This window comes from Echinococcus granulosus (genome assembly GCF_000524195.1).
Source record: "Echinococcus granulosus chromosome Unknown EG_S00003, whole genome shotgun sequence".
Lineage (NCBI taxonomy): Eukaryota > Metazoa > Platyhelminthes > Cestoda > Cyclophyllidea > Taeniidae > Echinococcus > Echinococcus granulosus.
This window is the reverse complement of record NW_020170383.1, coordinates 1,332,872-1,358,841: the sequence shown is the minus strand read 5'-3', so window position 1 is coordinate 1,358,841 and position 25,970 is coordinate 1,332,872. Positions and strand designations below refer to the sequence as shown.

The 25,970-nt window shown below is 42.2% G+C and overlaps 3 protein-coding genes across 3 annotated transcripts in view; all 3 read left to right on the top strand. All coding sequences in view use genetic code 11, as the record gives it.

Annotated features, from left to right (window-relative positions):
• Positions 1 to 3,061, top strand: part of EGR_00834 (hypothetical protein) — a gene marked incomplete at both ends in the record, with an annotated part of 8,898 nt that extends 5,837 nt beyond the window's left edge. Inside the window, 3 exons of the mRNA XM_024490083.1 lie at positions 770 to 890; positions 1,549 to 1,642; positions 2,594 to 3,061. Of these exons, the coding sequence (XP_024355486.1) occupies positions 770 to 890; positions 1,549 to 1,642; positions 2,594 to 3,061 (683 nt within the window). The remainder of the gene's footprint in view (positions 1 to 769; positions 891 to 1,548; positions 1,643 to 2,593) is intronic.
• Positions 3,062 to 5,999: 2,938 nt separating this feature from the next.
• On the top strand, positions 6,000 to 7,305 carry EGR_00833 (Serine/threonine-protein phosphatase 4 catalytic subunit; the record flags this gene model as incomplete). Its single annotated transcript, XM_024490082.1, has 6 exons — positions 6,000 to 6,149; positions 6,183 to 6,335; positions 6,372 to 6,545; positions 6,650 to 6,853; positions 6,976 to 7,167; positions 7,255 to 7,305. The coding sequence occupies 6 exons, from the start codon at positions 6,000 to 6,002 to the stop codon at positions 7,303 to 7,305; spliced, it is 924 nt and encodes a 307-aa protein (XP_024355485.1).
• Positions 7,306 to 9,499: 2,194 nt separating this feature from the next.
• EGR_00832 (Diacylglycerol kinase theta) overlaps positions 9,500 to 25,970 on the top strand; it is a gene marked incomplete at both ends in the record, with an annotated part of 29,800 nt that continues 13,329 nt past the window's right edge. Inside the window, 18 exons of the mRNA XM_024490081.1 lie at positions 9,500 to 10,248; positions 10,549 to 10,689; positions 10,908 to 11,325; positions 12,310 to 12,541; positions 12,696 to 12,960; positions 14,754 to 14,794; positions 14,897 to 15,014; positions 15,556 to 15,689; positions 17,011 to 17,090; positions 17,851 to 17,953; positions 20,453 to 20,544; positions 22,453 to 23,040; positions 23,396 to 23,555; positions 23,933 to 24,034; positions 24,123 to 24,293; positions 24,413 to 24,554; positions 24,632 to 24,734; positions 24,976 to 25,261. Coding sequence (XP_024355484.1) covers positions 9,500 to 10,248; positions 10,549 to 10,689; positions 10,908 to 11,325; positions 12,310 to 12,541; positions 12,696 to 12,960; positions 14,754 to 14,794; positions 14,897 to 15,014; positions 15,556 to 15,689; positions 17,011 to 17,090; positions 17,851 to 17,953; positions 20,453 to 20,544; positions 22,453 to 23,040; positions 23,396 to 23,555; positions 23,933 to 24,034; positions 24,123 to 24,293; positions 24,413 to 24,554; positions 24,632 to 24,734; positions 24,976 to 25,261 — 3,925 coding nt within the window. The remainder of the gene's footprint in view (positions 10,249 to 10,548; positions 10,690 to 10,907; positions 11,326 to 12,309; positions 12,542 to 12,695; positions 12,961 to 14,753; positions 14,795 to 14,896; positions 15,015 to 15,555; positions 15,690 to 17,010; positions 17,091 to 17,850; positions 17,954 to 20,452; positions 20,545 to 22,452; positions 23,041 to 23,395; positions 23,556 to 23,932; positions 24,035 to 24,122; positions 24,294 to 24,412; positions 24,555 to 24,631; positions 24,735 to 24,975; positions 25,262 to 25,970) is intronic.

Here is a 25,970-nt window from a genome sequence, read left to right as displayed (position 1 = left end):
AGCCTCCTTTAAACTGGAATTCAAAATTCTGCATTCTCTTTATTTTTGCAATCAAAAGAGGTAAACCTCTACGGCTGTTCGCAGTATTGTGGGAATGTGGTTTTGCGCCAGTTCCGATAACCAGCGGAGCAGGTTCCTGACGAAGACATTTTTTCGCACGCATGCATTTCGGTAACATCGTTAACAGACGAGGCGTTAATTTTATGATGTGGGATATTGTGTCAAGGTAAGTGGTCGTGCAAGGCATTCGTAATTGTTCCACGCGAAAATATTGCTATTGCAGTGAGCCCTTGATTTCTACTTGCGAATTTCCACCTATTTCTTCATAAACCTCCTTGTAAACTCCCTTCATAAATATGCTGCGTTTAGGACTAGTATGCTAGAATGTCGCATAATAATACAAAGAGTATTTCGAAATCCCCGAACAGTGGTAGTTGGATTTTACTAAATGCTAACAGAGCACATTATTTTTGACTAGTTAAAAATCATATGTATCGGTGATGACTATCCCCTCGATGGTTTTGTCGCGTTACTGCTTCAAGTGAATTAGGACCAAGTTTATTAGTAGCGCTAAATAAATCTGCAGTAATGCAAATTCGCCGGTCTGTTCGCTGAGGCTTCGGCCAGGGACTATGTTTGGGACGATCTATGTTCCTTTACCGTTTTCTACGATTCAGGCTTTTTAAATTACGGCTACCTAATATTAAAAAAATCCTCATCCTGTTGCATTCACCATCGCCTTCATACTATAAACACTGCCTTCATTTAGATGTATGGCACCTGGTGGGCATGACGTCCCTGGGATTTCTGAATGATATTTCAGGGTCACACAACGTTGCAGGAGTGCGGAAAGATGGCTGCTATGGAATTTTCCGTCTTGCTGGCGTTGGGTGTGCAGTTTCTTTAGATCTATTTCAAAGTATTTTTTTGATATTTCAGGCAATTATTTTCCTGGTGTTCACTACGTTAACCTAACCAAAGCCCAAAACTACTATGTTTGATTTCTGTGACAGATGAGCATTAGCATAGATTAAATGTTAAACTAGACTGCTTGGTTGCTCTCCTGATGCCTAGATTCATTGGAGTAAACAAATAATGTCTTAGTTGTGAGAGATAACATTAAAGCAAGCGATATTGCTATAGCTGAAAATCCGGTGAAAGTGTAAGGTATCTTCCTATCTGTTGGCTCCTATCACTAATAGTAGCCCTACACCGTAATCAGATCGTCCTTTCCACATTCAACCCACCAAGGATACCTTTTAGCTCTGTTGTTTATGATGATGTCAAAATGAATGCACGGACGAAGTAATCCATGTACATTAAGAGCATTGGAAGAGTTCCAAATTATATTGCCCATCTTCCAGTTTACAATTGGCATTTGTTTTTTTACTACAACTTCACAATAAAATGTAGGGGGAGGTGCATCTACGTCGTGTCATGGAACCCATTCTAGCTTTCACCACATGAAAGCCAAAACAAAAATGTATCATAAAGGAAAAAAGGCGGGATTTTTATGCTTTCATACCTAGTAAACACTTCCTTAATTAGTGATGACGTTAAACAGGTTGACAACATTGATTGCCTAACTGCATTTTCAACCATAAAATCGCAAAAGCCAGCTGAGAAAAGTTCCACTGAGTGGGTAAGCAATTTTAAAGCAGTGTGAAGGTTTTGTGTGTTCTAAGTGTTGCTCTCGGCACCAAAATCGAACCACTGTAAGGGGCAATAAATAGTGATGGCGGGCACCTTCTCCCTCCATCTCTTGTCTGTATATGGTGAAGTGGGCAGGACTCATGCTTTTTTGGAAATCCCTACCGAAAGACATTAAGGTCCTCATTTTTATCGTTTTTCTACGCTTAGGTCACAACCACTACTTTCTTGCCGCTGTGAAAAACAAAGATGCGCCATGGAGATTGAGGAAGTTACCGCATTTGCTTTAGTATCTAACATAGTTGTCTAACGACTACAGTTCACTGCTACGGTGATTAGAAGACCTAATGTAGCAATTGGAATCGCCACTAAACCAACAAAACGCTATACCATATGGAGGACTAATGATCGTTACAGGTTTTGTAATCTGAGGACCGCTTGAGCTTTGTCAACAATGAACAACATGGCCACAACCATGATGATTTGCAATAGTTCGAAACCCTTTTCATATGATATTACATATCTCCCGATGTGCATAGATGATGAATGGGAAAAGTCTCTGAAATTAGCGTCAGATTTATCTTCGTTGGGCAGAAAGGGGCATTTTAAAGTGTGTGCAGCTTGTACGCCTTCATTTTTCGAAATAGGCTTATTTCTTCGGCAGTGCGCTGTACTTGCTATCAGGCAAAAGGATGTTGGGAATTCAAGAATGGCATGATTTTAATTTGATTAGGATATCCTTTTAACCTGAGGGTTATCACGTGGGGGTGAGCTTTGCATTACTGTTTGAGCAGACTTGTTGAGATGGCGTTGGTTGACAAAACCACGCGAGTAATTAAAGTCAGAATGATGCAAATACGTATCCAGTTCCTATCATTCGCAGGACACGCATGTCTTCGCTGTGCATCACATTAAATTTGCATTCATGTTTTCTTCCACCCAGGCACACATCACCCCCAAAGCTCACTTCCGGAAGGTTGATCACATAATCCTCCGTTCACTTATAAAAGTTGGCATTGTCTCCGAAAAATTGTTGGATAATCGTTCAGCCGTGCTTCAAATGCGACGCGTCGAGCGCCTGAGCCGCAATTTCGGCCTCATTTTCTTCGATCTTTCTTCCGCAGCAGAGGAAGCCGCAGTCCTCCCCTCCACCTCCTCTCCCTCCCGCAGACTGGATGTTTCTGTGCTCCTAGACACCCTGAAAAAACTCCAGGAAGCTCTCAACACCCTGATCGAGGGTCAGCTCAGTCCCAACTCGATCAACCAAATGAACTCAGTCTTTGAGGAGCTCCAAGATGCACGCTTATGGCAGTATATTTTCGACCACTCTATAGCCAGTTCGGATGAATGGCAGCTAGTTCGAAATTTGCGCAACTCATTTCATAAACTTATTGAGGCGAAACTTCTTTGATTACTCCCATATATACTTCTTCAATTTTTGTCGTCTGCATTGGAGTGCCAATATGCGCCTAAATAGTATTTTTAGATTTTCGTCCCTTTGTGAAACCCAAACAAGTTACCCAGGAAAACTGTCATGATAAACGATAAGTCCGTTGGATTTTTAGTAAGAAATCAGCCCTTTCAACTAAGTGGCTACAGTATTCTTTGGTATTATTTTGATGTCTAGCAGGACTTTGGTAATGAGTTGGGAGTGAAATTGTAGAATGTTATTGTGGCAGAGTTTCCTTCTGAAATAATGTGAAATGGGTCAATCCTGATGCTGAGATCCACTTTCGGGTAAAATTTTGTTTGTTCCGTTTACTAATTAGAACGTCGTTGTAATTTATTCGGAGCTTTATGGAAAAATAGGCCTTATTAGGATACGATTCGCTGCAGGACTCCTTGTTCTCAGCAGAAGTGCATGATGGAAGGGCACTTGAGAGCGAATACTTTTTTGTCAACTAAGGTCGTTAAGCTTAGGGTTTTTTCTGTTGAATAAACGGTTCCATACTTGGAACAACGCATTTTTGGGGACAAATGGGGAAGTTACGCCAGTAGTCGGGATGCCTTCCCCACAGCATTCGACGCATCGTAAGCCTGTTAGATGTGAGGGCATAATCGAATGAGCTTTTTAAGACGCCACTCTACATTGTGGAGCATAAGAAATCCAAATTTCCATGGCAAATTTTGCAACTATTCAGAATTACAAGAGTGTTATCCCGATACTAATGCACATTTTATAGATCCACTTAACGGCTTATTTTTATAAATGTTGAGAATTGCACCTTAAATGAAAATGGAAGGGGGGTTTTGCAAATTGTGACAACAGTATATCAGCGGTAATCGAGAAGTATTCCGTCAAAAAAGTAGTATATTTTGTAAAGACTCACATAATCAGGTAACACTAGGTTTGATTTGATAAAATATGCTCGAAGGAGCCTCAATGAAAAGCTCGGCATGATACAACACTGCTATGTCGAGTTTAAAATGTGCACTTGAGGTGAACAAATCAGGTAAACCTACAGTAAGCTCAGACACTCTTCACACTATTCGTCCAATACATCATCCAGTTTTATCATGTATTGCACTTAACCGCTCCTAAATCCACCACACCCAATGCAGACCGTTATGAAATATTTATCAGGGATATCACCACTTGACACATTATGAAGATTGGCTGTTAACAAAAAGTTGAACAGCAAACCGTTTTGGCATACGAAAACATTCCGGCGAAATCGTACAGATTAGTAAAAATAATGAGAACCAAAAGTCTAAAGTGAGAGAGCGTCTAGACTTAAGTCATTAGTGAGGATATTACATGTTTAGTTATTAATAAATGATGGGATTTGCGAGAAAGCTATTAAAAACTGACGCGGCGCTAGCCGTGAACCATCTGAAAGTTTTGTTACAGGGTTTCCCTACCGTATCTGCATTAAGCTGTTGATAAAGTAAATTCGCGATGCCTCCTCCATTCACTTACTATCTCAGTAGAGCCTAGGCAGCTCCAAAGTGTGAACAGCGCGGCAAGGAGGAACGGAAGCGAAACCCCTCCCTCCCCCCGAAAGTGTCTAAAACCCAGGCCTTCCTTACACAAATCGGCTTTGATACCAGTGTTCCTACGGCTAGCCATGGACACGCATGATGGCCAGCACAGTTTCCCGTTCCGGAATCCACTTCCCAAACCTAGACGAAACTCCAGATACAGTTGAATCACCAAGAGGATCAGTGATGTTGCGGTCAAGTATCCCCTCAGTTGCATAGGAATTTGATGACTGGCATGGCCAGATCGCGTGTGTTTCCTTACAGCACCGACTACGTTGTGATGGCTGACGCGGAAGGCTGACCAAGCCAGGGGGAGCGCCGGGGACGACGCTCAAAAGAGGAGAGGGGTTATGTACTACGTTGACTGTTAGCTTAACGATCGGTTTTGGTAAAGGGCCACTTTATCTCTGTTACTGTACCTCTCCAGGTGGGCTAGCCTCCGGGCCATGCCAGAAGCTCAAATACCTTCTCTGTGCTGAATAAATATGTTCTTCCCGAGTATTATGTGTTATTTTATCCTCAAGGAAGTCTAGAGGATCTACAATCACATTAATTAATTCAGCAATCTGTCGTGTTTATAAAGCTTATTAGATTCATAAGTGAATAAAGGGCTCAAAACATTCATGATTTACCTTATTTTGCACTATATTTTATTTGAAAACGAATGGATGCCGTTGATTCCCAACCATTAAAAAATAACACATTATAGCTCATAAAAGAACGAGTGCATAAGGCCAAATAATATAATCTAGTGACTTTAAGCACATCTAAATATTTCTTAATTTTATTCATGTAGATTGATGCATTGCCTTTTGAAAAAGAAAAGTTCTCGAAGGAAATTTTTGTCATTTGTGACGTTCTTCAACAGCGTAGTGCTTTAGTCTCCAAAGGCTGCTATTCCGCATTGCAAGGCGGCGTTCAAGCCACGCTATTGGCATCTCAAATCCTCTGTGCGTTAATAGTGAACTGTAGCGTCCCGAGAGCCAGTCTCGTGCCAAATGCTGAAATCCCCTGGTGCGCAGTCACCGGGTTGCTATTTAATGGCGTGATAAGTGGTTAGCTGAGGCATAGCATGCTCAAAGGTGCAACCAACCCGTCCTTCCCCCGATCAATCAGCACCGTGTTAAAGAGATGCACGTGCAGTGTATCGTGTAGAGTCTACATATAAATATTAGCATAAACCATACTACCCTTACAAACTCTGCATTTCTGTGCCTTTTAATCAAAAAGCCAGCTAGTCTACTCACTATATTTGTAAGTTTTGCATATTCATGAAGATCAGCAGCAAAAAATTAGTTTTGTTAGTTTGTTCGGTTTAGCTCCGTGGCACGACTGCAAATAGCCTTGCCGGGTGTGGGGTGAGGTTGATGGCTTCAATGAGCGATTTGGATCGGCAAATAGCATTGCTTAGGGAATGTAAATTGATATCAGAAAGCGAAGTTAAAGCACTTTGTGCTAAGGCGCGTGAAATCCTAATCGAGGAAAGTAATGTGCAATACGTTGACTCTCCTGTCACAGTGAGTCAAGTCGCACTCTTATTATGTTCTTAGGTCTGCGGAGATATTCACGGTCAATTTTTTGATTTAATTGAGCTCTTTAAAGTTGGTGGTGAAGTACCGGACACGAATTACCTGTTTCTGGGTGATTTTGTTGATCGAGGGTATTATAGTGTGGAAACGTTTTTGCTCCTACTTGCGCTGAAGGTAGTCTGAATATAGTCGTCTGTAGTGGCATCATAGGTTAGATATCCAGATCGTATTACTCTTATCAGGGGCAACCACGAAAGTCGTCAGATAACTACTGCGTATGGGTTTTACGAGGAATGCTTACGAAAATATGGCTCTCCTCTCGTCTGGCGTCAATGCACGGAGATATTTGATTATCTTTGCTTATCTGCGATTATAGACGATCGGGTAGGCCTTTTTTATCAGTTTATTTAACGACGCATCAGTAAACCGAGTGGTTTCGACAAATTGTGCATGAATAAGCCCTTTTACGGAACTGCTAATTGCTACAGATATTTTGCGTACACGGAGGTCTTTCACCCCATATTGAACGACTTGATCAAATTCGAGTCATCGATCGCAAGCAGGAGGTGCCACATGAAGGGCCCATGTGTGATCTCCTTTGGTCCGATCCTGAGGACTCTGCTGGCTGGAATGTAAGCCCTCGGGGCGCTGGGTTCCTCTTTGGAGCTGATACTGTTCAGCAGTTTAACCATGTGAGATTACGGCTTCGTGAAATTGATAATTAATTTGTAAACCTGTTTTAAATGTTTTTTTTTTTGCGTCAATTGCTGATATTTCGTCGTCCCCGTGCTGCAATATATGTGAATTCTTAAAGGTAAATAAGCTCGATCTGATTTGTCGTGCCCATCAACTTGTGATGGAAGGCCGGCGTTATCACTTCAATGAAACTGTGCTTACAATATGGTCAGCGCCAAACTACTGTTATCGTTGTGGTAACGTGGCTGCTATTCTCCGCCTTGACGAATACCTGAACAGGGACTTCGCTTTTTTTGAAGCTGCTTCTCAGGTGCGCGGAACGCTTTTCGAGGACCTGTTCGAGTTTAACCTGATCGGATTTGAGACACTTGCATTAATCGGCATTTTTTACTTGTAGAACAACCGCAATTTTCCTGCACGCAAGCCCGTTCCGGATTACTTTTTGTAATTCGAAGTGACGGAAGTGGCTCGGCGGTATGAGCAGAAAAAAAATGCAAAATAACTCCCGTTTATGCTGCCTTCCGGGAAGTTGTAGATTTTTACCTCTAAGTCGGATTACTTTGCCGAGTGTTAATGCTCATGTGCATTTCCGGACATGTAATATACGATTTCTAATTTGTTTTTATGTGAAAACTTCGCTCGCTGGACTGTGCGAAAATAATGCTTGTTTTAAAGTGGATTCTTATCATTGTTTAGTAGCCCGTGCGATTAGAACGTTATATACACTTCGTGATGTCCCGTACAAATGCGAGTGATTGGGACTTTTAATCTCAATGGTCTGATTATTCCGCGGTAAAAGTACGCAAGCAGATGCGGCTTTTTCTCACAAATTACATGAGTGATTTGTTTCGGCACCGAGGGGTAACTGCGATGGTGTTGAATTCCGAATGTATTCGCATGTGTGTTGTCTGTAGCTGCAATTTATGCTACGACTTTTCTGTTTTTCACTCCGCCAACTCTAGTCGTCTGCAGCATCGGGATGATCGTGTAGACTCCGGGTCCTCTTGAAGTCAGGAGCGATAGGTGGGCACAGTGTTTGCCTGGGTCGGTTTGGGGCTGTGGCCCTTCGAATACTCTTCGTCGGTGCCTTCGATCACGGATCACTGGACGGCGTCTAGTGGTGTTCACGCGCGTATGGGTGCCTGATGTAATTTGAAGAAACAAAAGTTTCCTGAGAGTCCGGTTTCTTATTTCATGCCTCGAAAGGCCCAAAAATACTTAAAAGCCCAGGCGGTTGGGTAATCCTGTATGCCTTCCTGTAGTTTGGTCGTGTTGAGAGTATGTCAAACGGTGTACCATTAAGCGCAAAGACTTGAGTATTATCCATGGCAGGCAAGGGCACGTCGGAAAATTGGTTAAGAATTGTAGTGTTTAAGCACGCTGTGTTCATGCGGACGCATTTGTCTCTGCAGGTCGTGCTTCTGCTCTGCAACGTGGTCTTCGAACCATGCTAGTGTTGTCCCAACTTTTTCGGTGCGCTAGCAATATGTTTTCTTTCATGTCAGTTAAATTTATCACGACTTCGGCAAAGATTTAAGGCGCTGCATTAATGGCAGCAGTAAGTAAACCTGATCGAAAAGGTATTTTTCATGGTTCCCATGTCTGAGTGTAAAACTTTGACCGCACAGAAGCTTAAGATGCCATGGATGCTAAATATGTGAAAGTCGGCACTATTTACGTTTGGCATTCAGCTGAATTTCTTGTTCTACACGAAAGCTGTTAACAGCTGAAGTAGCACCAGAATTGGACCATTCGGAAGAACCTATTATGAAGCTACCTACGAAACCTCTACGAGAATACCAAGTACGCGGTTGGTATTCCTGGTTCGTAGATGGTTTCTAAAGCGCTGGCTGCGTTGTGCTGACTGGCGAGAGGCGCTTAAAAGAGGAGACACGGCCGCTTGAGTCTTCGTAGATTGTTCTTTCGCTCTACGGACCAACCTCCGGGTCAATATGGTATTCTTTCAGCTAGACCATGTGACGTTAACTTGTTAAAACTTCAATGAAGGCTTAGAGAGCCACGTATGCTTTCTGCGCGCATAACACAGCTGTAGATTGGATGGGAACGAAGCTAATTTAAGTCGGTTTAAGCCTGTGGAATGTAACATCCTGTATTTATATTTCAATGACAGGCTTGAAACACTCCAATGAGCCGAAATGAGATCTAGATTGTTCAAGAAGATTACCCATCATGCTTTTTGTTCTCTAAAAATGCAAAAGAAGTTTGCAATGACAACATTGGTTGTAAAATTAATATTGAAATGGGTTTACTGAGTAGTATCATTCTTAACTGAAACAAACAGCAAATATTCTGAAATATTGTTACTTGCACTTCACCGCCACGTGAATAACCTTAAAATTAGCATGCGATTGGCCAGTAAACAATAAACTAAAGGGGTTAGGGAATTTGGCCGCGCCGTGTTTGTTGTGCGTTTCCTCGTTTTCTACGCGAATATTGCTGTTGGGGGACTTCGCGTCCGTTTTGAATTGATACAAGTATCCGACAACGCTCGATCGTGTAGCTATCCTGTATTGGACTGCAAAGTTGAAAATAGCAGTACTTGGGAGGTAGTTGGTAATAGCTCGTACACCTGCCTTTTTATAGTTAATTAATGATATATGCCTTCAAATTTTCATGTTTAGATGGATTTCCCACACGAGAATCCTCATTGTCCTTCGTTACCACCCCAACAATATGTCCTGACAACCCAGATTTCCGGCCAGCCTTTCATCTGTAACCATCCAAACTGGTATCTGCAACCCACCGCTTATCCCTTGCATGCCGCGGAATGCTATCTTCCCTTCGTATTTAGTGATGTTCAAATGAACAACTCGGCTCCTATTATGCCCTCGTCTCTTCAAACTCAGAGGATAGAACGACGTGTGGCTACTGCTCAAGCTTCGAAGCTCGAACAACTTCGCGCGAATCACGTAAATGATGAAAAGAAGAATAGAACCCACATGACTAAACCAGAATCGAGAGAGTCAGACGCGCTGCTAATTTTGGATCCTAAGACACGCACTCCTCATGTATCCCAACCTGGTGCTTCTCCGTCACCCTCCTCTACGTCATTTCCTCGAAGGCATGGCGTTGGATGCAGATCTTCATTTACCTCCACAGGCATGGCTGATGTGGAATCCTCAGAAAGCCATCCGTACGGAGTAAAAACCTCAGAATCGGAAAATGATTCCACTCCGACTAGGGAAACGACACTATCGCGAGAACGCATTAAACACCCTGATTTAGTGAGGCGAGTTAATGAGACCTGTAATGAACAAAGATGCATTGATAACATCACCGATCATCTCTGTCAGCGTCTTCATTTAGGAGGTCCGGAATCATCCACGTCTTCTTTCGAACCGCGCTTAGAGGTTGTTGCTGGTACACACTCGTAAGTGATGCTTTCATCTTCGCTTCATTAATCAATAGTACCTTTCTGTTTATTAAATATTGACCAACGAGTTTTCAGTTTGCTAATACAGTTTGATATGGTTTTGCAGCTGCTTAAAATGCGAAGACAATACTGTGTACATTTAGGTCTATCTATTAATAACTTAAAGTACCAGTAAATTTGTCCTTCTGGCATCATTGGACCTTAAAATCAATACCATTATCTTTTCTAAGTATTTATAGTACACAAACCCTTGTACTTTTTACCAAACTTGGGTTTTGAGTGCTTTTGTCTTCTTAGGAACTTGGAGTCCAAACGCAGCAAGAACAATCGCAAGGCTAAGTTGGATTCGCCTCAAGATCCGCCTCAAACCAAAGCTAATACCACTTTCACGAGACCAAAGTGCCTAAAAACGACTAAACTGGAATCTCCTTCCCCACGGTAATTCATTGTGTGATTAAATAACTTGGATTGCCCTCAATACCGCCTCATGTCCAAAGTTCTTTTCTTCCTATCGTTTGTCCTACAATATTTGACTACTGTTCAAACGAATTCCATTTTGCGAATAATATTTCCTAGGTCCCTGTATAATCATTTTTAAAGGAACCCTGAACATTGTCTTTTTTTGAACACAAATGTACTTGTGACTGTTCTGGCAGGATGGGAGATCCGACTTCGTGGGCTGCCGTAGCATCCGCACCACCAAATCTCAAAATATCGGAGGTGCGTGTGCTCAAACGCACCGAGCCGCTTCCAACCGCTGCTGCCACCATCGCTAGCACCGCCTCGCATCCACGGATGCGAAGGAAGGCGTTGCGAGCGCAGCGTAATCCGCGGCGCGGGGGTTATCTCACCGACCTTATGAAGGAGCGAATGCTCTTTCGCTACCGGAGCCTTCTGGCTCAGAGCACCGCGCCTAGGCGCCGTGGCCAGGAGCGCTTGACGCCTAGGAGGAAACATTACTCTCATCTCAAGGCTGGCATCCTCCGCGATCGTCTCGTCAGGGGTATGGTGGGACAAATGACACACCCGTGTGAGGAGAAATTCATTCTCGCCGAGGCCACACGCAATGTTGTGGTTAGTTTACACCTACCTGATTCGTAGTGCTTAACCGCATCAACTTTGAAGCGCCCTTTTCATTTTAAGAAAACATTGTATTTTTTATATGATTTCTAGTAATATTGCTTTATCGCATATTAGCACTCTGAATAGACTAAAATATTTGCTCTGTTTTGTTTGTCCAATTTCGGTTAATTTTTTTACCATAACGCAGTTGATTCTATCAGCTTCCACATTTTTAAAATGGGACGTGTGGAGTCCACTTTCACTGCAGTTCAAACATCTGTCGTTAGGCTCTGTCACGTAGAAAGCAGTATCAACTGAGGGTGTGATGAAGACTGTTTTCTTCAGTTTGACCCTAAAGCAGAAAAGCGTTTTTGATGTCGGATAAAAAGACTGGGATGAAAGGTAAAATACCTTCTTTGCTGAAGAAAAAGTGCAACTCGCTTTCAGTTACACCTACAAAATTGTGTGGTGGCAAACCCATAACAAGTTGTTTATTTTAAAATGCCGACCATGATGCGTTGTATGTATCTAGGCTAGAAATTACGCACAAGTTTCGCCAGATTTTTCTCATTAAAAATCCACAAAACTTCTAGCTGCGTAACGGAACCATACTTATAGTACTAGAAGTATTGCTGTTATTTTTTGTGTTCTAACGCCATTTCGCTGCATCCCTGACTTTAAGCTCGTATTAGAATTTTATCAATTTCGACTGGCATTTTTCAATACACCAGTGAAATCTTATGAAAATAATGACAACCTATTTGATTATCAGGTCTTCATTATGCATTTAAGATAAGTGAATGAGTAAGTAATAAATAGTCATATATGTCCCCATCCAGTAATCTACACCGCTCATCCGAGTAGGGCTTTCTATCTCTTCAAATGAGTTGTCAATATAAAAGAAGGCCTTTTCGGATAAAGCTTACAATTTTTTCCAACATATGCCATCATTGATGTCCTACATCGTAATTACCCCGATTTACTTGTGCATTCCAGAAGATAGTTTTGCCAAGTATGCCAGACTTGGAGGCACCCGTGGAGGAGATGTTAAAAAAACTGGCGGAATTTCATGATCGGGCCTACAAACAGACAGCGGAGGCGCCTGCGAAGCGAAAGAACACTCGTCGCATTGTCTGCGGCTTTCATGAGGTTATCAAAAGCCTCAAGCTGGACAAACTCAAATTCCTTATTATTGCCAAAGATCTTGAAAAAGGCGCCTATGAAATAGGTAAATTGGTTCACATAGCCTTACAATGTTTTTGAATGCAACCCAATAGCTTTGAATACTTAATTCAATCATTACATACTGAAACACTCATTGAATAGGATTTTAAGAGGTAATGCACTGTGTATTGGGCACACTTATGAAGCCTTTTCTTCAGAGGAGGAGGGATCGAATCAAACAGAGGGAGCGGTCGATCTGCCGAAAAAGTCGAACGCCTTGGCCAAGACACTCAAACAAACCGTTGACATGGCCCGCGAACGTGGATGTCCAGTGATGCTGGCTTTTAAACGACGTTACTTGCAGCGCTTATGTCATAAGGGCGCTGCTGTGAGCTGCGTGGGTGTGATAAACCTTGCTGGTGCCGAGGATCTAGCAAAGCCGATCATGGAAACATATCGCCAAGCGGTTAACGCAGTTGGCGAGTAACGCTTCACTATACCTTGATATTACCTTCTCTCATAGCATAAGGTAGACACTTTTAGTAAGAAATTCGAGGCTGATAATCGTTTATGGATCCTATATTCAAGCCCTCTGGGGAGCCATTACTTCCCTTTTTGGGGCTCTTCATCGGTTCCATCAATCAAAACCTGGAAAGTATTAAAGTGTTTATTGACGAATTGCATACAAATGAACCTAACCCCGAAGCTGACGTTGAAACTCGCCGGCAAAGGATGTGTGACGTTTAATCGCAGTGGAAGGAGCTGCTGAGCCGTGTAATAGTTAGAGGGTGCGGGACGATGGATGGGGTGGGGTCTCCGCCACCGTGGCCACTGGTTAGGTGCCCGGGCGGATAGCTGGGTCCATGAGCTCGGGTCTTAATTTGTGTTCCGGGTGTTGGGCCCTCGGTTGATTCGTGATAGTTGCTCTGGGGTGGGAGGGTCACTTGGGGGTTGCCTTACGCGTGGGGAGGTTTCCTGTGGCGGTATTACTTGGTGAGTTACTTGGTTGGGTTACCAAACTAATTGCTTAGTTGTCTTTGACGGTCCGGTACTGGGACTGCGCATTGCAAAATGCAGATAGTTGGGGTGTACACAGTGACACAAGTTCAAGATATACAACAAGTGCAAATTCACGAGAAATACTCACACGAAACCTCATACGGTCTTACCCAAGCTAAAAACAGTTTCTGTTTGCTAATCTATATTGTGCACTTATTAGACCTCTAGAACAGGTGCATTCCTAAATTTTACATTTTGTTTAAATGATTCATTTTCAATCAATGATGGAAGCGGCTAAGTCGTTCGGGCCGATTTTTGTTCGATGACGGTGGTTTGTGTTATTTTGGGAATATCGAGGTAGGTGACTTCATTATGCTGGCAGTTTGTGGATGTCTATTTGCACAAACTCCGGTGTTTTTTATTTTTTGGAGTACATATTCTTTTCTGAGTTAGCGTCATGCTCCTATTTCTAGTACGTAGTTGCTTCTTTTTAGGTGCCTTTTTCTTGAAATAACTCCCTTTTTATGCTGATGTTTTTGTGCCCCATAGTATACGTAATAAATTTGGTCCAGTGGAACTGCTTTGTTAGTATTGCATGTGCGGTGGAGTGTTTTAACCTCTATCGTTTTCTTTCTCATTTCTGACATAGCTGAAACATATTTTACAGTAGTTTGCCACCTAAATTATGTAAAATCTCTAATGCTTTATTCTGTGGAACCTTTTTTTGTGGAGCAGATGTCTTTTAGCCTCTATCACTTATGCTTCTAATGATATAGGCAAAATTGTCCTGTTCATGTCTATTTCTAGTTGTTGTCTGACTTCACATCCATTCTCCTGTTTATCATGCAGTTTTTGTGATTTTCTGTCGGGACTTTGTTTTGTTTTCTATCTAGCCTAACTTTTGTGGTTATATTCTGTTCTCACTTTATTAAATTAGATAAAACATGGTTGAAGTGAATTGTCTTGCCACTAGACTCTGTATGTTTTTTGGCAAGTTATACCCCCACGTTTCCATTTCTATCGTTATGTTAACTTTTGGTCGCACCGCTGTTGAGTTTGACTTGTTATTTTATTAGCCGGTCAAATAACTGTCTTTAGAAAAAACCATCTTGTTATGGGATGGTCACATTTTGGTCCACCTGCTCTAACTTTACTAAGGCAAAATGTTTTCTCTTTTACGACTGAAAGATGATTATGGTTTTGCCGTTTTAAAATGACGTAACTTAGCAGCAGAGTACGCTTTTACATATCCATTCCCGGTACAAGTATCTTATTAGGCCGCAAGTGATCCTGGAAATAGCTAAAGTGCCCGCTTTAAGTATTGACGTTAGCATTTATGCATTTAGCATTATCTTTTTATCTCATAGGCTCAATTCAATCAAAATTTCCGAGGTCAAACCAATGCTTATTATCTGAGTAGACGTGTGCCGAACCCTTCCTGAGATGGATGAACCCTTTGCATCGAAGCCAACTGAGACTATTACTTCCCTGGACGTGGAGAGTACCACCGATACGGATACTCAGTCATCGAGTCCAAGGTGAGTCATACGTAACCGCACTTGTACCTGAAACCCACTTAAATTCCATTTTATAATTGTACCCGAAGTTCTCCTGGTTTGATTAGCGTGTATTATGGGAGTGCCAGATGGATGTCAGGTGCCTTTAAGCAGACTTAAAATCGGATACTTTGTGCCATGTGAATGCCCGGTTGGTGGCCTGTAGTGAGTTTGGTGTTTCTGTTTTCTGCTTAGCGTCTTTTTTGCTTGAAATACCATTTTGCTTAGTGGATTACGGAAATGGCTTGGTTACTGCCTTTTTACCAAATTACATTTTGTTATGCTAACCCTTGTGAAAAACGTCTATTTTTGATAATGACATCACTGAGATGGCCACTTCCGCGCTTTATCATTCAGTCATCATTCTCAATCTTGCAGCTGCATATACCATCCCTTAAGTCAGGTTACTAGACTGGGGTATTATTTAGTAGGTAATCACATTTTATTGCTTACTGCATTCTTTGAGGCTCGTGACCCCACATTTGCGAGCCAGTGAAGCATTTTGCTACATATTCTGCTTTAGGGTCGGCACAGCCGTTAAAGGGTGGTTCCAAGGTCATGCATTTATCAAAAAGAATCTTCACAAACCTGCAACTTGCCATCATTGCTGTGATCTCCTTTGGGGCATACTTGGAACCACTGGGATGATATGCGAAAGTGAGTTGTTCTAGCTGTCAGTTGGTGCCAATCTAGCTTAACCGAGTAGTGTCCTTCCAACATTTTAACCCCACTGTGCCTTAATGCATTATAGCGTTAGCGCATTTTTCCGACTAAAGTTCCTTGATTGTTGTTTCTCAACGTAGTATCCACTTGTCCACAATTTTTGGCTTTTAACGAAACATTGCTTAATTCCCATAACTATCTACTACTCTTCGAGCAAATTTACTCATTGTGAACACTGCACGATCAAAATCGACAAATTCTACAGAGCAGAGCTTCTGTTTTGATTTGTGCTAGTAAATAAAAGTCAGCCATTGAACAGTAAGTGCCTTTTCGAACAACCTACTCATGGATTTTGCTCTCTTTCAGTTGGAACGCTGCTGCTGGACTTAGACTTAATAATGCCAAAGCAGGATTACATTTGGGGCGGAAATTATTTGAATACTTGTGCTAGTGCATATGCATTCTATGCGATGTGTTTTGGGAGAAGCGCCGCCATCTAGATTACTAGCAGCAATTTTAGTGAGATTCTGTAGACCCTAAAGTTTTTATTACCCTTATAACTCCCAAAATTGGGATTGTTCACGTTTGGCCTTCTCCTCTTTTCTCTTAGGAGTAATAAGTTCACGTCTTTAGAGATTTTATTACTACTGCCGGCTAGTAAAGTGGGTTAAAATGTAGATATGCCACCGTGGCCTTATCTGTGGCCAGAGCATTTTCACTAACCATGGCTTTAACGAAGGCATGACATTAATATTTTCCTTATATCTATTTGTGCCTCTATGCGTTTTCTGCTACGATTCTTAATTGGTTTATATTCCATTTGAAATATTGCAATAAACAATGCAATCACGATTCAGCAAGATGGTGGGTGACTTTACTTTTTTACCCTAAGAATAAATTAATCCAATGATTTAATGCTTGTGAGTTTGAAATGACGGTGGTAGTCAATGAAGGGATCGAATAAAACTTGACGCTTCTTGAGCGGACACCCTTGTTAGGGAATGTGCCAGTAAGCATACGCCTTGGCGACAAGTCCGATTATACTGATTTTTGTTACTCTCAGGCGTTTGCTCTATTCTCAACCCGCATGTTTGAGGCATTTTGCGAAGTTTTACTTGTCTAGAAGTCAAATTCTGCATATGTAAATCATACTCAAAGCATCGGACAGAATTTGCGAAACTGAAATCTCACTTTACTTCGGGGTTCTTCTTCGAAGGGAAGTTGAGTAAGAAGTTATTCAATCCTTTAAGATGAATTTTCTCTTGACCCTTCATGGATAAGGGGAACACCGCATGTATTTGTTTTCTATTTACAGTCTGCAATTTTCTTGCGCACGAGAAATGCATCCGTCAAGTTGTCTCCCCCTGTACCTGCATAATCCCATTTTTAATTCAGGTATGCTTCACTACTTTGCCACTTTATTGCATTGTTTCAAGGCTTAACATTTCAAGGTAATGATGCTCTGAACCATTCTGACTATTGTCAGATTGGTTTTGTTCCGGATAAGTGGTGAACGGCGTTGATAGAGATTTCGCAACGAATTCCAAGTACGATGCTGGTACGCTAACTAGTATTTTTAATTGTAAGAGGCAGTAGTTCTCTATCAGAGCCAAATTCGGGTATTAATTTTTATATGAAAGGAGAGGGTTTCCTCTCCGTGTTTGAACTTGAATGGTCAACTCTGTTTCCCCTAAAACCTACTTATTTGGACTTCCCTGAGTATCATTGGGAGAGGCTTTATCGAAGTTGCCGAACAAATAATTCGTAAGCCTTTAGGAAGACTGTAAAACTGTTAAGTCTTAATAAGACTTCACGACAAGGTATAAACTGTGAATGATAAACACTATCTTAGATTTGAGAAGACGCCGTATCGAGCTCTGGGATTCTTTGTTCCCTCAACTTTAGTTTATTTTCTACTCGTAAAGCAGTTTATGGTCGAGGAAGGTGTGGCGCGGGGCTAAATGGCTGTATATACAATTATTTCCTCGAGATTTGATTTCCAGCCTTGCTAGAACAACTTAATTTTTTTACCTGAGAATAGGGCTTACTGCAGTCTCCAAACTTATTGTTGAGGAGAGGTTTTAGGTCTAGCATCAGACATACTGGTGTTCTTGCCCTACCCGTATAGTCTGTCATTTATTTTAAATGCTTTCAGGATCCCATGGCCCATTGCTGGTCAGATGTTGGTCATTTTAAACGGAAATTCTGCAACGTCTGTCGAAAACGATTGGATGACTTGCTGTCTGTCAGATGCGAGAGTAAGTACCACAATTCATTGTTCTTCTACGCTCCTTTTTATTGCATTCCTAAATCTTGGCATTAGATCCATCCATTCGATTGTATTGCTAGCTCCTACTTGCTTTCAGTAATCAACCATGCTCTAACGTTACCTAAAGGAGTGTCATCAAATTGTTCGTCTAAAACCTGAGTAGGTTTCATTTTAGAGGCAGGAGTATTTTCTTTTTTGCGGTTCAAATCTTCGGCCTGGCCTGGACTACAATCTGTCGTAAGGCCACCCATCAGTAATGTCTTTTCATCAGATGCACCAGTATTTCGACTGCCTTCGTTACCTAGACAAATAATCCTTCGTGTCGCTAGGCCTGGTTGCCTCTTTTTTCATTATTCGTTCGATTGACCCATTAGTCTAACCACTGTTACCGCCTCCTAACCAGTTCGTACGGGATGAAACCGAATTTGAAAAATCACAGTGGCACTGCGTGTTTACCCGTAATATGGAGTCCTCTTTCGTAATTTAACCAATGTACAACTTTCTCGTTGAGATCTTTTTTGTTAAACCGCTATATTCTTTGCTTAAATGGTGGTCTTACGCTAGTTCATCCCTCAAAGTCTGCAAACTTATTATTGAAAACCGTCTTTCATACGGAAACATCCTAATTGGCTCAAATCCATCTTTGCCTCCGAATGGAATGGTGAAAGCGTTGAACCAGAGTTTAAACGAGTGAGAGGTAAGGAATGTTGCACCATACGGCCACCCAGCTCAGGCGTCGATAGGAAGCAAGTTTTAGTCTCTAGACGCTAACTGAAGTGTCTGAAAGGGGGAAATAGGGAGAAAAACGGAACCTCGATCCCGGCCTGTTCAGAATTTCGAACATGAATCACTTGGCCTGTTGCACTGACATTGGTCTTTCATTTCATCACATGCTTGGTCATCTTCGCACCAATCGTGTGGAGGCAGAGCTATTATTTGGTCGGTTCAGGTACTGCTCTTCTACTTTATGAGAACACATGGATATATTGCTGTAAAGATTAAGTGAAACATCCACAGGTGCACTTAATGCTCAAGATAATGCTCTTCTCATTTACAAATCTGGTACTTCACGGCATTTCATATGCTCTGTTGGATTACATCCCGTGTCCTGTGTTTTCCATTACCTCATATCTGTGTCCTTTTCACTGAGCACAAATCCGGGCAACAATTGAAACTTCATTTGAAGCCACCCCCACTTGTCACCGAATCAGCATTTACTTTTCCGAATGAACCAAGTAGGGCACAATTATTCACATCTTTTCGTAATTGTTTGACCCCTTCTTGCACAGGAAGCTAACAGCATTGGTGTGTCTGCGTGCTTGTGTGCGGTGCGGTAGGGAGAGATTGGTCTTCTATTCACTCCTATTTCTCCCCGAAGCATAAATATCTACAGCCTTGTGTGTGCTTATCGAGCGGTCGAGCCCTACTGCCATTCTCTCCCTCACCCAGCCCAAGCGCCACCAGCAGCAGCATTATCACCACCGTCGCCATCCGCCGACGGACCGACCGACTGACGTGCGCACGGGGTGCAGAGAGTGGGAGTGCGTAGAACATGCACAGTAGTGGTGAGCACGCTAAATAGTCCAAGTGGTGAGAACGCGTGAGTGGCGCGCGCGTCTCCTGTTAGCTCATTCACAGCTCTCATCTACTCCCCTTCACGTCCGTGCGCGCACGTGCCGTTATCGACTTTTTCGCTCCTATCCGCGTTCACGCGCGCTTGCAAGAGACGGCTCAACGACGACGATGATGATGATGGCACGAGTCCGTGCGTACGTGCGCATGCGTTTGCGTGTCGGTGCGTGCGTGAATGTGGAGGAATTTGCACGCGCATGCAGGTGCGCACTCTTCAGCGTCAATTGTCGGGGGGATAAGTTCCCGCTTGGCTCATACTTGTTCACGCCGCGTAGCGTACGCGTATGTATGCACTCGTGTGTGTGTGTGTGTGCGCGTATGGCACTTGTATGATTTTATTGTCCCACGTGATCGATCGGTGTAATACGAATGCACAACTCTCAGTTCATTAAAAATGCTCAACTTTGATACGGCCCGTTTGTACCCCCCTCTCATTTGTTACCAAAATGGACAGTCCATTATTTCTTCGGTTTTTCCTATGCAGTAGCTCATTTGCTTCAACCAATCAAACCTGTCGAGGAAGCTGTATCATGACTGTACTGTTTCCGTTACATGAATCATCAGGTTTGAACCCTTACAGACAATTTCTTCACTTCACAGAAATTGTAAGCGGTCGCATTATATAAAAGGGTTCCTGTAGATTTTGACCACTCCAAAATGACATTCAATGTTCATGGCACTCCAATACCTTATAATGCAAGTTCAGATGTGATTTCAAGCGGTTTCAGCCAATTTTCAGGTTTTTGGTGGCGATTCTGTTGATGTACTTTTGTGTTCCACTCTGTGAGTTTTACCGCCTTTTAATAGTTGCTGTTTTGACTCGTTTTCCTTTATCCCCACTTAATTTTTTTTGTAGTCTGTGAGTACTACACCCACTACGAATGCTTGGAATTCGTCTCAGCAGATTGCAAAGTTTGCTCCATCTCAACTCCCTCCAAGGATCGCGAAGTGCGTTCTCGTTTTTTACCCTTTGCAATATCAGCCATCTTACTGTAATCCCTCATCATCGAGTAGTTCAACTAATTGCACTAAAGCCGTCTTTCTGCTGATTGTTTTGTTACTACTCTGTGATTGCGATGTAATGATGAAGCAAGAAATAAATTGTTGGGAGCAGATTGAAATTAGATTCATGCCTTTTACGGGTGTAAGGTTGTTGCGAAAGCATACTGCTCTCATCTTTCCGATTTAGGAGCCTCACATTTGAGTGCACACTTAGTATAACCTGCTCTATATTGTTATCTTTCCAATATTCTATCTCCGTGATTCCTCAGTCATATGCTAAGAGTGGACCACTCTCTAAGATCCTAGTCAAAGCCTGCTGCATTTTCATTCCTCTGGTCTAGCTGAAGCAGCTAATGACTGTAGCTCCTGACTCAGTAGTTGATAAATAGGGTTTCCTCGGCGTCCAAGACAGAAAATCCCAATGATTCTGTAGTCACTCGTACCTCATGAACACCCGGTATCGATGCCACCTTTGGGTATTCCAACTTGTCGTTGTGATCCTTTGCTAAAAAGAAGAATTGTGGGAAAAAGGGGACGTAGGTTCTAAAGTATGAAGAATCGTTTTTTTCCCAAGGTTTTTATTGTAGGCATCTGCGAATACATCAACAATTATTTGAATAGAAAGTAGTTTCAACAGGAATGTATTACGTCTTTTCTTGACCCGATGTAATCTAATGAATTCAGGCCAACCTTGTATAAACACTTCTATTAAAGAAAATATTGTCTAACTGTTGGCGCTGTTTGGTTATCAGTTGGAGCTATTCTTATCCCGAGATGGTTTCGACAGCTCTCCTCACAGTGGTAATTGACGAAATCACAACTTTTCAAATTATTAAATGCTCCGGAAAGGATTACTATTGAACTGTGGACTGTAAAATGCACGACAAAGTTCTCGCTTTTGAGTGCTATTAAATTTTTAATCTCGTTTTAATTGTGTTGCGTTTTGCGTAAGAGTTTTATCTAAGTTTCAATGTTATCGACAGGTTTGTATTGTGTCATTTTTCATAGTTTCCTATGCCCAAAAATGTGGCTACAAATGCAATATTAAGTGAGTTCAGATATTTGATGAGTTGGGTCACTTTAGGAGCTGTTGAAAGTGCCTCTGACCATGGGTACCATTCACTTTCCTGTTGCAAATATATGCTTTATTTTGACTACAAGTCATTTGGACTTTGAAGCCCCGGATTTCGATTTATAAATGATAACTTAGTACCTCTGACCTTATTTCTCAAAAAGTATATTTTATATTCAATTTATCCCACTTGTTAAGCATGTCTTGTTTGGAGCGTGGATATTTGCCACTTCCACGTACTAATAATATCTAAATCAATCTCTTAAGCAAACTACAGCCATATCTTTACTTCAATTTAAATAAAGCAAAGGCCTCATCGCTGGATTGTTCATTTCATTTCTAATAAATGAAATCGGTTGACTACTGTTTCACTGGGGATCTCAGTGAATGATGTATGTGCGTGCACAAGCTTGTACGTTCGACCTACGTGAGTATTACTATTTTGGTGATGTTACGAAACCCACTCTGGATGCGTTCTTTTTTTTATTCTTCCCGGCCGGAACAACAAACCAACATTACCAACTTTGTAACAGCCCAAAGCCACGAAGGTCCTCTTTTATACTGATCATGAACTCATTCCATAAGCGCTCTATCGCCTCGGGTGTGTCTTGAGGCATGCCTATGCCCTTGAGACAAGAGGCATTACACATTGAGTATAATCCTACCGATAATTTCTTGATTATTCTTTTGGTCCACATACATCAACGCAAAAGGTTGGATATGTTGTCTCAATATTCACACATGCAGAATTTACACAGCTTAAGTCTTGCGAATCTTTACAGAAATCGCCAACCCTCCTTCGCAAGCCGAGTGTTCTAGCATCGTTGGGCTTACCATTCTCCAACATCGCGGACATTCCCGAGTTGCACTCGGCCCTTGGTATGGCCAGTACGCCTGGCAGCAGCAGTGGTTGTGGTGGTGGCGCTACTGGCATTAGTGATACTGAGTCCGTTCCCCCACGTCCCTGGACTGGAGGAATGGCCGCATTTGCCGCCTATGCAATGCGCTCTGCAGCGATCCAAGCAGCTGCCGTCACCACTGCCACTGCCGCCACTTCAAGCTCGGTGAATTCGGGTGGAACACTCGCTTCAAGCTCCACTGCTACCGCAACCACCACATCGGCCTCCTCCTCACCCTTCCCCCAGACCGGCGTAAGCGGGGTGAGCGCTCCGACTAACCTGCCTCCGAGTCCCGTCTCCCCTCAGGCACCCCCGCCTCTTCCATTCACCATTACACCCCAAACTGATGTACCCGTACATCACTGGCGCGAGGGCAATCTGCCTGCCAACTCAAAGTGCAGCAGCTGCAAGAAAACCTGTTGGTCCGCCGAGTGCCTGACTGGCATGCGCTGCGAGTGGTGCGGCGTAACAGTGAGTGCAATCGTCCTCTCCTTTTTCTGACAAAAAATTTCACCACTCCGCAATATAAATGGCTTAAAAGTATCCCATCGCATTTTATTTGGTAGTTGATATTTATGTTTCTAGGCGGAGATATATTAAATGATGAAAATAATTAAATCTTTATTGACATAATGTATGTGTGAGTTCACCAACCCCCTCCTGACGTGTTGTATGCAAAAATCGCTACTTTTGATATCTTCAATTGAATGAAAAGTACTCTGTTAGAATGGATCTACTAGTTTCGATTTCTGCTTTTCTAGGCAGAAATGTTGTGTGATTTGGAGCGAAATGGGACTATTGAATCCGGTTTTTATTCATTAAATAGGTGCACTACACGTGCTTTCGAAACCTCCCCATGGAATGCGACTACGGGTCTCTGAGGGATATCATGCTGCCTCCGCAGGCTGTCTCCATTCCCAGAACCAGTCTTCTCATGGAACACATTATTGGTCTGCCCAAACCCCAACCGGACTTCTTTCCTGGCCGTAGGTTACAAATGCACGCCCGCATAAATCAACCACGTCATTATCTGGAATTGTTAGTTCATAGAACTAGTGTGCATGCAAGTCTGTTCCTCTTGAATAACAGGAATGCAAAGGGTCATTATGATTTGCTAATTTTAACTTAAGATATTAATCAAAGTGAAATTCCTTTCATTCAACTTTTTTGTTAAACAACTAATCGAGTTTGTTCTTTATGTACCTTATACAAATGCAGTATCGTAACTATTTTTTGTGTTCCGTTATGCATATTTTCGGAACTTAATCGAATCCGGTTCCATAGCCGTTGTTGTCTCAAGCAGCTGACCTGAGCCACACAGTCGAGAACTTCTGACGTTAAGCCTAAGGTTCGTTTCCTTTAGTTCCGGCTCTGATGGATGAGTTCACCAGTAGTGGTGAGAGCTTGGAGGAATCTGGCTTCGAGCGTCGAACGAATCGTGACAAATCCGATCGCGACTTTGATGGTATGCTTGATTTAGTTTCGGTCTTCTTACCCTTTCTACTGAATAATTTTCTAGTAGGCATCTGAATGTGCACCCTTCTATTGTGTAGATTATGTCCGCGTGTACGATGGCATGGACCGCTACAGGCGACATCAGTGTCGGTACCTCTCATTGGGAAAAAATGTTTCTGTTCGAAAAGTGATTGAACTATCTCTCAAGGCATTCCAACTTCCTCCTGATGAAGAAAAGGATTTCTATTTAGTTGAAATTAATGAGCGAGGTAATTACTAAGCCTGAGAGTTTGAATAATGTTTTACCTAGTAAATAAGCTTTCAAAAGTTTGTGGTGATGAATGATGCGACTTCAAAGATGACTATATTTGTTACTATTCGATTGAAGATGGCAGCGAGCATCCGTTAGACTCGAACACTCCATTCAAGCGCCAGCTTCAATTTGAGACCCGGCGACCTCAGATCATCCTTCGATATGTCGAGCGGGAGGAGAATCGCGATTATATCAATGTCTATCCTGGATCACTAGTGTAAGGTCTCTCTAATATGGCTCTTCACATTAGTCTGTGTGTATAGCTGCTCATCGAATATACTTTTTGCCGTGTAGCGACTACGCTGACATAAGTGTACCCTCAATCCAGGTCTCCATAACACCGACAACTTCAGCTCACGATGTGCTTGTCCTTTCGCTCCATCGGTTAGGCGTTGGCGTGAGTCATCTCTCATTGTTTTAAAAGTGCTGATAGAACGCCTAAGACTAATTCAGCTCTTAAATGGACGCAGTAATAACACTTTTTGAGCATCGTTTTGGGCCCGAATATTTAAAATGCTTTTCAAATATCTTTTCACTTTATTCATTCTATCACATTTATCGGGATTATTACCCATGGAAGACATATAGCAAAGTTTTTGCGCTTCGAATCAGATCCTTTATTAATCTATGCCTCGCAGTATCTGGACGCTAATAAGTTTAACTTGGTGGAGACGGTTGTGGACCGTGGATTGGTTGAGCGAGTGCTTCATCCGAACGACCGTCCTTGGGAGATAATTGATAACGTCCGACTGGAGTCCGTCCGGGCCCTGCGCCTGACTCGCTTTTACATTCGCTCCGTGAAGGATCCTTATGGTCAGGGCGTCTCTTTGTTTGTGGGGAACCTCAAAAGGGGCCTCAGTCAACGTCTCTATGAAATCATTCTTCTTGAGCGCCTGGGCTATCAGAACAAATGGGACGCCATAGGTAAGTGTGATTGCTCTATCCATCACAACTGGATAAATGCATATTTTACTCTTATTAACTGCCTAGATAGATGAGTTAAATAGAATCAAATGGATGTAAATACACACTTATAATCCTTGTACGTTAAGGCCGATTTGCATTTATTTTAACGACGAGCTAATTTGAAAACAAATTTTTCGTTTTCCAACATGATTGAAAGCTACTTGAAATATGGTACCATAGTAGCATCAATTAAATTTCTAACGTAATTGAAAACAGCTTTACCCAATAGATAAGCCAGAATGGCATGGGATTTCATTTCCCACTTTTCCAGCGCGATTTCTTATTTCATAGTCGTGTTACGCATATTTTTGGACTAATTTTCTACTTTAGGTGTCCGTCCTTTTTCGTAGGTTTTCATCCGAAATTGTGAAAAAAGTTGTCATGCAATGATATTATGGCTCTTATTAAAACACAGTATTTAAACCTTAATAATGTTCGCCTCATCATCTTATGCTTTAAAGCGAAACACGCTGGAGAAAAAAGGGAAAGCTGCGAACCAAGGGCCGAAGATAGAAATAAAAGACCAATTCACTGCGAGATAGATTTTCCGTTTTGCATTTATTTTCATAAATGTGTAGCTCCATTACTTTAGAAATGAAAAATGTTTACATCGAGTCGAAGATCGCTATGGTTATTTTAAAAATGTAAGCTTCTCGGTCAATTCCAT